The sequence below is a fragment of the Chiloscyllium punctatum genome, chromosome 24 (genome assembly GCF_047496795.1).
Source record: "Chiloscyllium punctatum isolate Juve2018m chromosome 24, sChiPun1.3, whole genome shotgun sequence".
Classification (NCBI taxonomy): domain Eukaryota; kingdom Metazoa; phylum Chordata; class Chondrichthyes; order Orectolobiformes; family Hemiscylliidae; genus Chiloscyllium; species Chiloscyllium punctatum.
The window spans coordinates 55,092,992-55,109,580 of NC_092762.1; the positions used below are offsets into that span (position 1 = coordinate 55,092,992).

The following is a 16,589-nucleotide window of genomic DNA, read 5'->3' on the forward strand; positions in this document are numbered from 1 at the left end:
CTCAATCCTTTACTTGGCCATTTTGATATGAGAAAGAAAAGCTTCTTTAATTTGTGGAAGATTTACTTGCCTTGAGCCAATCCTAACTCTGCGGTATAAATTAAGTGATGGAGAGGGAATGGGACTCCAGTGGGGTGAGACTGATAATGTTCATCCTCATCACCACTTGCTGCTGGGAGCAACTGTTGTCAAAACTCATTAATGAAGGCTAGTCTTAATTGAAAAACAGCCACTGTGTCCATCATTGCTATAACATATGGCTACTCCTTCAATCCTTTTCAATCAGATTATGGTAATTTTCTTGGCTCTGTCATTGTGTGTCGATCTGATGATATTACTCTGACAATTGGCAAAGGTATCAAGCCTTGTGCTGAGCAAAAACACACAGCCATAATGAAATAAAATATGGACTACTCATCTGCAAATTCCAATTTAGTGCCTGGCACCTTAATGGACTACAATGCCAAAGCAAAGAAATGCATTTGTGGGATGGCCTTTTTCTCCACGATAACACTAGCTTTTTAAAAGAAATCTGAAAATCCTGACTTAAAAAGGCCATGAGACTTAGCTGACCACATCCGATTAAGTTTCAGTGTGGTTTAGACAACAGACTGAATTGAGCTGAATTTTATCAAACTGAAACCAAACAGCAGGGAATGCCACTGTCCCGGAAATACATGAGAAAGCCCTCATCTCCTATTTTTTGCTGCACCTTTGGGAATATCCATATGTCAGAGATGAATCGCTCACTGGCAATTATCTGATGGAGTTCATTCCTCATGACCTCAGACGCAGAAACACACGAATAAGCTTGTATATCAAGGAGTTGCTTTTAGCTGAGAGAGGAAGAGGAGAAACTAAGGATGCAGAATTTAAAACTGAGGAACGCTCGCTTGGCCTTTCAAGAATACAATGTGCCCAGTGGCAACATAGACTGAAAGGAAACATCAGAACATTGGGAATTCAAAGGATAACTGAAACAATTGGTATGGCTAATGATCCAAGCCACCACTAAACCATGGTCCCAGGTTAAACCTTTTGCCTCAAGGGCACCCTAAGGCTTTTTAACTGCATATTCCATTTGTCTTCCTTTGTATTGGACAGTATCCCTTTACAACATTGTACATTTGCTTCTGTTGATGTTGCATTCTTTACTATTTTTATCAGGATTAGTAAACAGTAAATTTGCTCATTCTACCATCTATAAACCTTGTGATCGACTCCTGACTGATAACAGTAGAAATTAGCAATCTACATTGTAGCTGGTGGGAGATTTGACTGCATGCTGAAAGGAATTTAAAACAGTTGCTCCAGCCAACTACTGAGTTCGTAAAGAGGGGAGTTGGAACACTCACAAAAAACACATAATTAAATACTTCTGTAAGAATTCTCGCTGCATCACTGAGGTAGGACATTAGGAGACAAAACATACAACACAGCCTTGAAACAGCAGAGTGCAGACACATAATAGTGCTAAATGTAGATTGTTCATCTAAGGCAGTTTCTTTTCTGTGCAGGTATTGGGAGTGTACTGTTATTAGATTAGATTCCCTACAGTATGGAAACAGGCTCTTTGGCCCAACAAGTCCACACCGACCCTCCGGAGAGCAACCCACCCAGATCCATTCCCCTACATTTACCCCTGACTAATGCACCTAACACTATGGGCAATTTAGCATGGCCAATTCACCTAACCTGCACATCTTTGGACTGTGGGAGGAAACCGGAGCACCTGGAGGAAACTCACACAGACATGGGGAGAATGTGCAAACTCCACACAGACAGTCACCCAAGGCTAGAATCGAACCTGGGACCCTGGTGCTGTGAGGCAGCAGTGCTAACCACTGAGCCACCATAAAATAGAGTTTGGAAGTTTTAGATGTATTGAGTTCAGGAATTAATGTGCAATGGGAAATTATGGGCATTGGATTAACAGCGATAAATGGAGATGTGAATCTGAATGAATAGTCTGGAATTGGTAGTTTATAACCTTTGGGAATCGGTAAGCATTTATATAAAATCAGCCTTTTGGATATTTAATGAATATGATCCTTGACGGGTTAGTGTGTACACAGAATATGAAAAGACTGCTCCTGCTGTGATAAATTTCCCCTTCTAGTTCCATGCTTTCTTATGTTGTTTTGAGGAGGTGTGAATGAACGAGCAACTAAACTTAACCTACAGCAGTCAAGACACATTGCGGTTGATGACAGGTAGTGTCCTCATTAACCACAGCCCATCAGAGCAAACATATCGAACTGGAACCTGGCATTTCTTTCCTCGAGAGAAAACATATTGCAGACATTTGACAAATATTACCTGAAAGGAATAGTCCATTTAATTTTCAGCTGAATTTTGTGCAATTATAATCAATACATAGTTCAGATTTCAGATAGTCTGATAATGATGACAAGGCATTAATAACAAAATAAGCAAGAGTGTTATAAAAAGGAAAGGTTAATAAGTTATTCATGTGGCTGATTTTGCAGAACTCGACATCTAAGTCTTTATGAAACCTATTACTCTCAAATGGCCCTTTTCTGAACTTATAAGCAGGAGATACAACTTAAAAAGTAAAACTCACATGACCTATGCAGTGCTTGCTTATCTGCAACCTTTGTCCTGCACTGTTGCAATCTTTTTATTCTCCATATTACTTATAATTTTGGGGTCACTGTTTCTTTGAACTCTCCCCTCCCCCTTCTGAGACCTACTGATACATCCTCTCTTCAGCATTCTTAACATTCCTAAAATTAGGATTCATCTTGTCTTCTCCTCCAAGTCATTCTTTCCCAGGCTCGCGAGACTGCGGAACTGTTTGCCTCCCTCAGTGTTTCCTTCCTTCGACCAACCACTCTAAATCCAATCACTAGAATCCTTTTGAATCCAAACTGTTGGGTCCAGTTGACATGGATCTGAAATACTAAAAACTGTCTGGTATTAGGGTATAAACATGCTGGCTATTTGTTTTTATCCATTATCTACAGTGCATTAGTGAAATCATTAACAGGACTAGAGATGCTTACAGCACAGGGGGTAATCCATTTCTCTATATCTATCCTGGTTCTTTGCTACAGCTGCAAGCACTGTGAGACACCCTATAAAAAAAATTCCTCTTTGCTGTGAAGCTTGTTTCTTATTCTAAGCAATGGACATCAAACTACAGACCTGGCAAAGGTCACAACGTCCATTCCACAAACTCTGTGAGGCTTTAATCTGGCCACAGCCAGTGAGGCAGCTGACAGAGATATGTGAAACATTGATGTATTGAAACAATTTTCGTCCCTTCAATGTGCACTTCATGCTGCGGGTGTGAGAAATAAAAGTACAAAGCAAATCAAGGAGCTGCCAAGCCAAGCAGAGATATTCCATTTACTCAGCAAGAGCCAGATTGGAAGAACAAGCAACTTTTCATACCTAACTCCCCAGGGTTTCATTCATCTATAATATTATTACTTTAAATTTTTGTTATTTTGACAGCTGACACCAGCATACGGGGATGTGTTTAATGGAGACTTTTTTTTCAGCACCAAGGATTGATTCTGACTTTATTTAAATCAGCGCTGCTGGGCTTTCCTTAACGAGCAGAGTATGCAAATTATACAACCTGATTTTCACCAGGGTGTGCCAATTACAATTTCAATTGCATTTGGAATGAGCTTATTGACTCATTTGTGCATTTGTGATAAATTCTGAACAGGAAGGCTCAGGCAATGAGTGTACTGCCTAATAAGCAACGGATGGACACAAACTCAGAAGTATCTGCTTTTAATCCTGGCTGTGGAGTTAGTTGATCTTAAAAGACCATCGTCAGAGGTTACTATTGGTCTCAGTTCCTTTGATTTGCAGTGGGGTATTAAAACCTATTATGCAGTTCTACAGAAATGGCTCTTATTTACTGCAATTGTACACATTGCCCGAAACACCCTTTGACTTCTGAGACATTTCCCATCCCCAAAATAAACTGTATTCATGGAATGCAATAAAAGTGAATTGTGATCATTCGTTGTTGACAAAACACATTGTGGAAACAAAATCAACATTTTCCAATGCTGGATGTTACTCGGTACATCCACAATTGACACTTATAAGCTGTCAACATACAACCCCAAGAAGATTTACACTGTTTCTAGCCCCTTAATGTACTATGGCTGGAAGGCCATTGAAAGGATAAAATTAGGCATGGTGGCTCTGCGATTAGCACTGCTGTCTCATAGCACCAGGGACCCGGGTTTGATTCCAGCCTCAGGCGACTGTGTGGAATTTGCACGTTCTCCCTGTGTCTGTGTGGGTTTCCTCCGAGTGCTCCGGTTCCCTCCCACAATCCAAAGATGTACAGGTCAGGTGAATTGGCCATGCTAAATTGACCATAATGTTAGGTGCATTAGTCAGGGTAAATATAGGGCAGGGGAACGCGTCTGGGTAGGTTACTCTTTTAGAGGGTCGGTGTGGACTTCTTGGGCCAAAGGGCCTGTTTCCATACTGTAGGGAATCTAGAATCTTTTCAAATACTGGTTCTGTTTGTCCTACCTTTAACTAGAGAATAGTATAGGGTGTCTCTATGAATTCGAGATAAAGCAGAAGATGGTTTGAGTGGCTGTTGCAGTGCAACAGTGAGATGTGGGCCAGACTACAGCCTCACACTGCAATACCTTGAGCAACTTACACCTGATGGTCAGGGTTTTACGCACAACAGGCAGCAAGTATCACTCCAAATGCTTCACTTTGACTACATGCTTATTCAAAGTTTGGGAGAAGATTTGCAGCTCGGGGGCTCGTTGTTGTGGTTCTGTTCGCCGAGCTGGGAATTTGTCTTGTCTCTTAGAGAACAGCCAGGGAATTCTTAGAGGCATGGCACTCATCCACAGACTCTATCAACAAACACATCGACCTGGACCCAATATACCGGCCACTACAGCGGACAGTTCGAACTGACAACCGGAAGCAGCAGAGACAGGCCACTATAAATGCCGGAAGAAACAGCACAGAAGCGCTTCACAGGAGGCTCCCAAGCACTGAGGATGTCACCTAGACAGGGGACGAAACGTTTGCAAGACAAATTCCCAGCTCAACGAACAGAACCACAACTACATGCTTATCCAACCCTCTGAAACATACTCTCAGCACCTTCAGGCAGTATGACCTGATGGTGAAAGGAACAAAGGATTCGATCAGCCCAGTTTTCACTTAAATTATTCATCCGGAGTCATCGCTGGCCGGGGCTGCATTTATTGCTCATTCCTAGTTGCCCTCAAGAAGATGGTGGGGAATTTCCTTCTTGAACTACTGCAATCCTTCTGTGAGGTTCCCAAACAATTTAGCCACACTGTCACGATTTACCTTGGCTTCTGAGACAAGGTTAAGTTGCTCACAGGTACTACCAGTCTGTGCATTGACAATGGGTCTCAACAGGACATGGTGGCTTTGCAATGTGCGTGGGAGCTTTGACCCTCCTACTGAGGATCATCAACCCCCTTATGCCCACGTCCCTTCTGATGTACCTGACGAAAGATTTAATACTATACACATGTGTAAGACAGATGTGAGAGGGCAACGTATTTTGATTGGAAATCTTTCAAATTGCTGCCATTGCAGAAACTGTATTGATGATATTTGTACAAAGCTAACAAATCCAATTATGGATTCACTCCCCAAACTTCATTTTGGACAGTACATCCATTACTAAAATGTAGGATATTCTGTCAAAAGCCTTCTCTTCATCCAGACTGATGAGGCAACAGATTCCACTTCCCACAGCTAATCAGTTACTCATTATTAGCCAAAGCTCCATTCCTGTACCCCCTTTACTTCCAACTTATCTGCAAATTAGCCTTCCACTACTGCCTGAACAAGAAGCTGTGTAAGTAGCACCTGCAATGAGTGTTAGGTTGCTTGCTTTTAAAAACTGCAATAATCCTTCAACAATGGTTGTTTTCACATTTCACAATCAACTCAAAAACACAAAAGAAGTTAGAGAGTCTTTACACTTTGGCATACACAAGGTGGCGAGACAAAATTTTACTTGGGTTTCAGACATAAAAGTATAGAGGATGAAAGCAAAGGAGTTTAGCTGAAGGTTTTGTTAAATTTTCCAACCAGAGATGTTTAAAATTGTCGGAACATTTCATGGAGTGAACAGGAAAATCTATTCCCACCAGCATGGATCTCTGGTAATTATCAAAACAAAACATGTGAAAGGAGAGGAGAATGTGTTTTGGAAATAAGTGGTCATAATCTCAAATTCACTGCCTGAAGGAGTTGGTTGAAGCAGATTCATTAGTAACTAGGAATAGGAATGGTTTGGAAGGATATGGGCTGGGTGCTGGCAGGTGGGACTAGATTGGGTTGGGATATCTGGTCAGCATGGATGAGTTTGACCGAAGGGTCTGTTTCCGTGCTATACATTTCTACGACTCTATGACTGTAACTCTCAAAGGAAATTGGAAAATGAAAAGTATTTCAGCAGAATCGGGAAGGAATAGGAGTGAAACAAATTTAATAACTCTCTCAAAGAACAGGCATGGGCCGAATGGGTCAAATGACCTCACTTTGTGTTTTAAAATCCTATGAAGTTTGAATGATGTGGAATCATAGTCCAGTAGGAGTCAACATCTGACGAGAATTCTGAGCAAAAGCTGTTGACCAACTAAAATTACATGATTTGTTAACTAATCGTGGAAGAATGGAGTCATGAAAGTCTCGTGGTCTTGATATTCTCATCAAGCTCCTTGATGGCAAGGGATGAAAATTGCTGAAAGTGGAGAAGTGTGGAAACAACGCTATCTGTAATCTAATATACACCAAAGAGACAGACTAGCTATAATTCAAGTCACAATAACCATTTCAACACTTAGTCATTGACCACAAAACATGGTGGAATGAAGAGCCATTCCTTGAGATTATCACCGTAATATTACTCCATAATGTCAAACATTTTGGGTCTTAATGTTATCCATAATCAGAAATCTGCTTTTTATGTTGATTTTGTACTTACCTTATTATAGAACATCTCATCTACAGCTGGTGCATCTAAATCGACACTGTATAGGTGATCCCTGTGAATGAAACCAGAGCCTCATTAGCTTGTGGAAGAACTAATACAATATTTACATCTGATTACTAACACTGCATTAAAGAGAGATGGAAAGCATTCTAATATGCAGTACTTTAAAGTGATGAGTAACATGTTTTCATTTGACAGCTAATATTTTCTTCAGCATTTTTATTGCTGTAGAGTATTTGTTAGGATTTGGTCAAGGGATAGGATGAGATGTTACAAATTGCACTTTACTCCTCCTTTTCCACATCTTATCTCTAGCTCTGTCCTGAAGGTGCTAATTTGCACTGAGGCACAGCACCATGAATAATGGAAGTCTTCTGACTTCTTACTTACATTGCTATTGTTCAAATGTGGCTGTGCACAGTGAATGTAGAGGGGTATTGAATTAGAGTAAGACAGCTTAATCTTAAATCGTTGCATTGGTGGTTCAGTGATAGAATACTCAGCTAGGGGCCTTGTGTCATAGTGCTAGTGGTCCTAGAAAGACTGGGTCAAGATTTACTTGCTACAGATGTCTGAACAGGCTGATTAAAAATATCTAACCTCACATGGATTTCAGCTTCGTACACGTTAAAAATAAAAGATGAGCAGAGAGGAATCCTGGTTGATTTTGTTGGTCCCTCATACTAATGACACTGAAACTCATGAGCAGTCAACTTCAACGGTGACTTAGAACTGAACTTGATAGTTCCTTTGATTGGTAAATTCAGGAATCCATTGGGTGAAGGAAGTTCTCGCTGCCACACTGAGAGAGATTAGTGACTCAGGTATTTGCAAGGTGAGAGGGCAAGTTAGTGTCTGCTTGGAATCACAAAGAAGTGAGAATTGACAAAGATCATAACTTAGCGGGAGGGAAGTAAATCAGGGGAGGAGAGCAGGAACCATCACACTTATTGTTGGGGCTGGTAGTAAGATGAGAATTGGGGAAGGGGTGTGCAGTGTTTGACAGTCATTCAGGAAAGAGAGGAGACTAAGGTACACTATATGTTCAGCCCCACAAGGTACACGATTTGCTTGGGGGATGGAGTGTAGATAGGGAAAATTCCTGTTCATCTTGGCCTATGTGCTGTATAGACCATTTATTTACCTGGTCCAGCAGCTCCCATATCCCTTCAGCTGGTGTATCCCCATGCCCCAGGGGACCTGCATTGCTAGCATTAAATTCTAAACAATGCCAAGACATTGGGAAAGGAGCCTCATTAAAATATTATGATGAATGACCCGTCTGTTCAGACCAGCTCACTCAGAATTCCCTCCCAAGCTAGTTGGGTGGGTTGGGTTTAATATACTGACATATTTCCTGACCTCACCCCTGAGGTGGTTAAAATCAATTTTATTGGCGTAAAACTTTATAAGTGCTACCTTCACATAAACGATCTAAAATGGATTGTATATTTCTAAAAGTTCACAAACATTATTATTCCAAAGGTCAAAGGCAAAATATAATTTCACCACTGGATTTGATTAATACAGGTTCAGCTCTCAACATTTGGTAACTTAATTTATTCTATTATTTTAGCTTTTTGGGCTGGGCAATGTTTAGAAATTGGCCTTTCAAGTCATGCTGCTTGAGTTCTGATTTCACATAGAATGATATAAGCTTCTGATATAAATTGAGCTTCACCAGAATCAGTCTGGATCCCAGAGGGAAGAGGTTTATATCACAAAATAACACAAAGCGCCCTTATACTAACTTGTCCAATTCTTTCAAGATAAAAAAGTCACAGATAAGTGCTAAGTGAGATACCCCCCACAATATTCCATCAAAACCTCCCTGGCTCAGTTGATCCTATTTAGAAAGTTCCTGCTATCATTGCAAATCTGCTCCAAATGGAGAACGGTATCACCTTTTGACTGTACAATATCAGCTATCTGATGTCTCTTTCTGCGTGAACTTGCATCTTTGGTATTGAGTTGTTTTGTGAGTAGAACCCATAGCCATTAGGAACCGAATGGGTACCACTCTATATAAGTGACCTCCAATTCCTGATACTCAGGAACTTCAGAAACAAATGTATTTCTCTGATCTTTTACTGGCAATTTTTAAAATGTTTTATGAAAATGTGGCCTTCTCTTTATTATATTTTCCTTTACCGAGGTTTTAATAGGAAGATATGTCACATTAAAAATACCGAGAACTAATGCTCCTCATATGCAGGAGAACTAATTCAATGAGCTGCAGCTTTAACTTTTAAGATTGAAGAAAAATATATATAAGAGAGGTATCTGGGTGTCTGATTGTTACTAATTGTTTATGCCAATTGTGGGAGCATGCCAATGAGATCAGGAGGGTTCTTTGATTTGTTTTTGATGTTAGCAAAACGGGCTCAACTTTGAGTGAAACGTTTGGGTTTAACCAGGGATGAAATACTGTGCCATGGTTCCAAATGATACTATCCATATGCTCAGAGCTGAAATGGATGGCTGGTCTAATGGCAGCTATCAGGTCTTGAAAACCCTGATGCACAGTGATTTGTATCCCAGCCACTGGAGTCCGAAAGTCAATGTGCAGGGTGTTGTCTGTCCTACTCTCACCAGATCTGCAGACCTTCAGTGATGGAAGAAGCATGGATGAGGCCCTGCCAACTTCTTCAATGGGTACTTGTTGCTGATTCTAATAAAGCTGACAATTGATGCCCACAATAATGAGAAACCTTCCCTGATGCCACCAGCAGTAAGGATTGTTAAATGTACAGTCACAAGTCGGGAAAAAAACATAACAACACATTTGAACCAGAATTTGATGAGAGTCCATTCGGACCTGGAGTAGAAACAAGAAGTACACAATTGCATAGACAAAACACTTACATAAATTGCAAAAAAGTGTTCCATTGTGATTATCACCAAAAACTAACAGACCTGTTGCATTGTGAAATGTTACATTGTGTGTAAAAATGAGAGATTTATTCAGAACCTATAATTGGACCAAATATTGGGTGTCAGGCCAGAACAGGGACCTTCAGATGTGTTGTAAGTGAACAGAGTTTGATAAGCAGAGTGGTTTCAGAGAAGGAAAGAAATTAAGAAAACACTACATTTTGGATCTCCCTATTTCATCATATTCCAGGTGCTTAAAGATCTGTGGACACATGGCAGAAATCCACAACCCTGAGGTGATGGCATTCTTAAATTAAGGGACAGCTGCCAATATCTCAAGTCACACCAGTTCACTGACATTCTTGAAGGCTGACCACTAAGGCCATGCATGGATCCCCTCCTTCACCTCCTTCTCTGCCGCTCCTGTGTATTCATTTCCTCATCCTTCACTGGGAACATGGATTATCCTTGTCTGCTCCCCTTCCTCTGTGCAAGAAGAGAGCATCTTTTGGTGTTATTGGGTCTTCCCTCATGAGCTCATTAAATTTCTTATGCTGCTAGCCCACAATCTTGGGGTGGCAGAGTAGGCATTTACACAATTGCCTTCCGAGGGCACCTAGGTAACCTTTTTCAGACTTCTTCCCATCCGCCAGTCCATCCTCTGTCTCAAGTTGAATAAGAATTTTGCTTTCTTCTTTATTTCTCTTCACAAGGTCCTGGCTCCCTTCTGTAACAGTGTGTGTTCCAGTTGGAAGTGTCTTGAAAAGTGGCACAAAATCAAATAAGGCATCTAGTGGAGCTTTCTGACAGACTACTTAGTCAGTCAATCTCCTTCTTATTTATCGTGCAATCTCCAACTAAATTTGCCTTTTGAAAGGCTGTACTCCAATTTCCAAGCATCCCAGCCCAGTACTCCCATTTTACACCACATTTTCACTGGAGAACTGCCAATTGCTATTTAACTGGGTTGAATGAACAGGTTCGAGTGGCAGATTCTGCTGTCAAAGCGTAACTCCAGACTCTGGCTCCAATCCAGTGCAACTAGCCCGTGGAATTCTCATTCCCCTATCCATGCTAACTGATGAAATTACATTTGGCCTGAGTTTTTATTCAAAACCAGCCAAAAATCAATCTGCACCATGCAATTAATTCAGTGCAAAGTATTTCCCAGACACAACTTATATTATATACTTGCTTGGATTGCTGACCCAGACATGTAAGAAGTGAGATGTTGATGTCAGTTTTGGCTTAGTTGCAGGAATCTCAGCTTGAAGTGAGAAGTTTGTGGGTTAATCCCTGTGACAGCTAAGACTGGAGTACCCAATCTAACCTGACACTTCAATACAGCACTGAGGGGTGACTGCACTATTGAAGATGTTGACATCTTTTGGATAAGATATTAAACGAAGCATCTGTCTTTCCTGTTAGGTGGATGAAAAAGATTTGATGGCATTACTGAACGTCCTGGCCAATAATCCCTCAACCAATGTCACTAAAAATGGGTAAGCTAGCTACCCATTTCATTGTTGTTTGAGGGACCCTACTACATCCAAAATTGCCAAATGCATCTATCCACTAAACAACCCGGCTGGGAAATACTTTGGAACACTCTGAGACAATGTTCTCACTAATTTTTCTTTGTGGAGCATGGACTGTCTGTAAGGAGCACCTCCTTCAATTGCTGTGAGGCTACATATACTCACACATTCAAGGAAATGCTGTTTGCTCACTGTGTAACACAGTGTTGGGACAACAACTTTTCACTTTCTACATTAACGATTTAGATGGAGGAGCTGAGTGCATTCTGGCTAAGTTTGCAGACCATATAAAGATAGGTAGAGGGACAGGTAGCATTGAGGTGGGGGGGAGGGGAGGTGGGGGGGGGGGGGGTGGTGGCTGCAGAAGGATTTGGACAGTTTGGGAGAGTGGGCAAAGGAGTGGCAGATGGAATACCACATGGGAAAGTACACTTTGGTAATGAGATCATGCACTTTTGTAGGAAGAATAATGGCATGGATTATTTTCTGAATGGGGAGAAAATTCAGAAGTCTAAAGTGCAAAGAAACTTGAGAGTCTTACTCCAGATTCTTTCAAGGCAAACTTGCAGGTTGAGTCAGCAGTTCAGAAGGCAAATGCAATGTTGGCATTTATTTTGAGAGGGCAAGAATAGAAAAGCAGGGATGTACTTCTGAGGCTCTATAAGGCTCAGCTCAGACCACATTTGGAGTATTGTGCGCTGTTTTGGGCCCCATATGTTGGGAGGGAGGTACTGACCCTGGAGTGTGTTCACAGGATGTTCACAAGAATGGTCCCAGGAATAAAAAGCTTAACGTACGTGGAATTTTTGAGGACCCTGGGTCTATACTCAATGGAGTTTAGAAGGGTGAGGAGGATTGAATTGAATCATTCAGAATACTGAATGGCCTGGACAGAATAGATGTTGAGGCGAAATTTCCATTGGTAGGAGAGTTAAGGACCCGAGAGCGTAGCTTTAGAATAAAGGGAAGACCTTTCAGAACGGAGATAAGGAGAAACGTTTTCAGCCAGAGAGTGACGAATCTATGGAATTCATTGCCACAGAAGACTGTGGAGGCCAGGTCATTGAGGATATTTAAGACAGAGATAGATAGGGTATCGAGGGAATCAAAGGTTATGGGGAAAAAGCGGGAGATTGGGGATAAGAAACTTAGCAGCCATGATTGAATGGTGGAGCAGACTTGATGGGCTGAATGGCCTTATGTTCTTATTCCAAATTATTGCATGGCCCCTCATTCATGTAGCTTAGAGGAATACTATCCTATATAAAATACACTACATATTGCATTGACCTTCTTTCATTTGGCCTTTTTCTTGTAAGATCCCATGATTGGAGAGATGTTTTCCTCAGCTTCTTCATTTCTACTCTGTTCATATGTTCTTCATTTCTACTCTGTAGTTATTTGAATGAATTTGTTTAGAGAGGTAATGGCATACCTCCAGGGCAAGTGGGGTTTACACATGGACCTTCTCATTTAGAGGTAGGAAGCCTAAGTCTTGAAACTCATAAAAGTGGATAAATCCCCAGGACCTGATCATTGGATTCTGGGTAATCCAAGATGGAGGATGGGAAAAATTTCTGGCTGTAAGAGCTGCTCCTTTTTTTTTGAGGTATTTTAGGTGTTGGAGGTGATTTCCTCGAATTCCAGGAGCAGCAATTTCTGTTTTATATGCTGTTGCATTGTTTTGGAACTTTGGGAAAAGAAAGTCAAAACAACAGCAGTTTAAAAGGGAGAAGAGCAGACAAAGGAAGCACATGGTGAGAACAGTGCAGGAGAGAGAGAGAGAAAACCTGCACAGTTACCGCCTTTGCTGTTTGAATTCGTGTATCTCTGGACATCGGAGTGCATCTGGGAAAATTAACAAACAGTGAAATTCACAACTAATCTTGGAGGAACTGTTGGGCGAAGTTCACAGCACAGAATCAGATAAGTTAATTGTTGTTTTAAGTCTGTCCAATAGAAAGGCTGCAGTAGTGGGTACAGTGGATTCTTTATTGATTATATGTTTAAATATAAGCCATAACTATTAATTTAATCTGGGGCAGTGTTTGTAGAGGAATAAGACGTTGTTATATTCTGGGTCTGTAGATTGTGAAGGAGCAAAAATAGCCTTTGCAGTGACATGTACTTTTTGTCACATGTGGGAGTTTAAAGAGAGTTTAAGGGTTACTGCGGATTATATCTGCCATAAATGCTGTTGGATGCAAATCTTATCAGATCGAGTGGGTCAGTTGGAGAGACAAATAGAAGTGATGAGGAATTTGCAACATCTACAGTATGTGATGGATGGCAGTTATAGAAAGGGGGGAAAGTTTCAGATGCAGTCACATAGATGGGTTAACTCCAGGAAGGGTAAGAGAGGTGGGCAGCTAGAGCAGGAGGCTTTTGTGGATATACCCATTTCAAACAGGTATGCTGTTTTGGAAAATGGAGGGGGTGATGGATTCTCAGGGGAATGTAGCACAAACAGCCAAGTTTCTGGTATTGAGACTGGCTCTAATGCAACGAGGGGTATGTCGGCTTCCAAGAGATCAATTGTGTTAGGGGATTCCGAAGTCCGAGGTACAGATTTACGTTTCTGTGGCCAGCAGAGAAAAAGCAGAATGGTGTGTTGTTTCCCTGGTGCCAGGATCAAGAATGTCTCAGAGAGGGGGCAGAATGTTCTCACAGGGGCGAGGGGCCAGCAGGAGGTCATTGTCCACATTGGAACCAACGACATTGGAAGGGAAAAAGTTGAGACTCTGAAGGGAGATTACAGAGAGTTAGGTAGAATTTTAAAAAGGAGGTCCTTGAGGGTTGTAATATCTGGATTACTCCCAGTGCTATGAGCTAGTGAGGGCAGGAATAGGAGGATAGAGCAGATGAATGCATGACTGAGGAGCTGGTGTTTGGGAGAAGAATTCACATTTTTGGATCATTGGAATCTCTTTTGGGGTAGAAGTGACCTGTACAAGAAGGACGGAGTGCACCTAAATTGGAAGGGGACTAATATACTGGCAGGGAAATTTGTTACAACCGCTTGGGAGGATTTAAGCTAGTAAGGTGGTGGGGGGGTGGGGGGGGGGGAAGAGGTGGGACCCAGGTCCAATCCCAGGTCCAATCGCTGGTGCTTGCTGAATGAACAGATTCTGGCTGTCGAACAGTTGAAGTGCAATGTGTGAGTTGGAACATAAAGGATAATTCCTCATTCCTGACTGCCATTCAGTGATTCCTGCTGGAAATTACTCTATGATGACATTCCTGCAAAGTTACAGGCTACTCAGCTGTATCAAACCTTGATGAATTTCAACTTTTCCAAGGCTTTGGGAATTGTGGAATAAGTACGTTCCTCACCACCCAAGAATTGTTATGAAAAAATAGGATCTGTTTTCGTGCAGGTGCTCTCGATAACAATCAGGGACCAATTTTCCTGAAATTTATTAAATGTCTTTTCACTAGATGTAAATCTCATGACAGGGGAGCCATGAGACCTGTCCTTTGCCCATTTGTCATTGCTCCTGCAACTTGTACCTGCAATAGCTGAAGGGTCAACCACATCATGTATAAGGAATAGAGGGGGCATTCCCAAATGCTATAACTCTGATTTTCTCTCGGTGCCACTTTCCAGTAAGTCTGAACAAGATATGGGTTGATTCTAACAGACCAGGGTTGGGCCCTCTACTTTTTGTCATTTACATAAATGATTTGGATGCGAGCATAAGAGGTACAGTTAGTAAGTTTGCAGATGATACCAAAATTGGAGGTGTAGTGGACAGCAAAGAGGGTTACCTCAGATTACAACAGGATCTTGACCAGATGGGCCAACGGGCTGAGAAGTAGAAAATGGAGTTTAATTCAGATAAATGCGAGGTGCTGCATTTTGGGAAAGCAAATCTTAGCAGGACTTATACACTTAATGGTAAGGTCGTAGGGAGTGTTGCTGAACAAAGAGACCTTGGAGTGCAGGTTCATAGCTCCTTGAAAGTAGAGTTGCAGGTAGATAGGATAGTGAAGAAGGCGTTTAGTATGCTTTCCTTTATTGGTCAGAGTATTGAATACAGGAGTTGGGAGGTCATGTTGCGGCTGTACAGGACATTGGTTAGGCCACTGTTGGAATATTGCATGCAATTCTGGTCTCCTTCCTATCGGAAAGATGTTGTGAAACTTGAAAGGGTTCAGAAAAGATTAACAAGGATGTTGCCAGGGTTGGAGGATCTAAGCTACAGGGAGAGGCTGAACAGGCTGGGGCTGTTTTAGCTGGAGCGTCGGAGGCTGAGGGGTGATCTTATAGAGGTTTACAAAATCATGAGGGGCATGGATAGGATAAATAGGCAAAGTCTTTTCCCTGGGTTTGGGGAGTCCAGAACTAGAGGGCATAGGTTTAGGGTGAGAGGGGAAAGATATAAAAGAGACTTAAGGGGAAACTTTTTCACGCAGAGGGTGGTACGTGTATGGAATGAGCTGCTAGAGGATGTGGTGGAGGCTGGTACAATTGCAACATTTAAGAAGCATTTGGATGGGTATGTGAATAGGAAGGGTTTGGAGGGGTATGGGCCGGGTGCTGGCAGGTGGGACTAGATTGGGTTGGGATATCTGATCGGCATGGACGGATTGGACCAAAGGGTCTGTTTCCATGCTGTACATCTCTATGATTCTATCACTCTAAGTATATCCTAGAACTCCATGGGAAGCTAGGAAAGTGATTGCTCGGCCTCCTACTGAAATATGTGTATCATCGATAGTCACAGGTGAGGTGCTGGAAGACTGGAGGTTGTCTAATGTGGTACCACTGTTTAAGAAAGGTAAGGACATGCCAGGGAACTGTAGACCACTGAGCCTGATGTCGGTGGTGGGCAAGTTGTTGCAGGGAATCCTGAGGGACAGAATGTATATGTATTTGTAAAGGCAAGGACTGATTAGATCTCATGGAATACAGGGAGAACTAGCCATTTGGATATAGAACTGGCTCAAAAGTAGAAGACAGAGAGTGGTGGTGGAGGGTTGATTTTCTTTCTGGAGGCCTCTGACCAGTGGAGTGCCACAAGGATTAGTGCTGGGTCCACTACTTTTCATCATTTATATAAATGATTTGGATGTGAACATAAGAGGTATAGATAGTAAGTTTGTAGATGATACCAAAATTGGAGGTGCCGTAGACAGTGAAAAAGGTTACCTCAGATTACAATGGGATCTTG

The 16,589-nt window shown here is 41.7% G+C and overlaps 1 protein-coding gene across 8 annotated transcripts in view; it reads right to left on the reverse strand.

Annotated features, from left to right (window-relative positions):
- sema6bb (sema domain, transmembrane domain (TM), and cytoplasmic domain, (semaphorin) 6Bb) overlaps positions 1–16,589 on the reverse strand; it is a 559,267-nt gene that overhangs the window by 226,949 nt on the left and 315,729 nt on the right. For all 8 annotated transcript variants that reach the window (XM_072593864.1, XM_072593857.1, XM_072593863.1 and 5 more), the window contains one exon: positions 6,995–7,055. In XM_072593864.1, coding sequence (XP_072449965.1) covers positions 6,995–7,009 — 15 coding nt within the window. In that variant the 5' untranslated portion in view covers positions 7,010–7,055. The remainder of the gene's footprint in view (positions 1–6,994; positions 7,056–16,589) is intronic.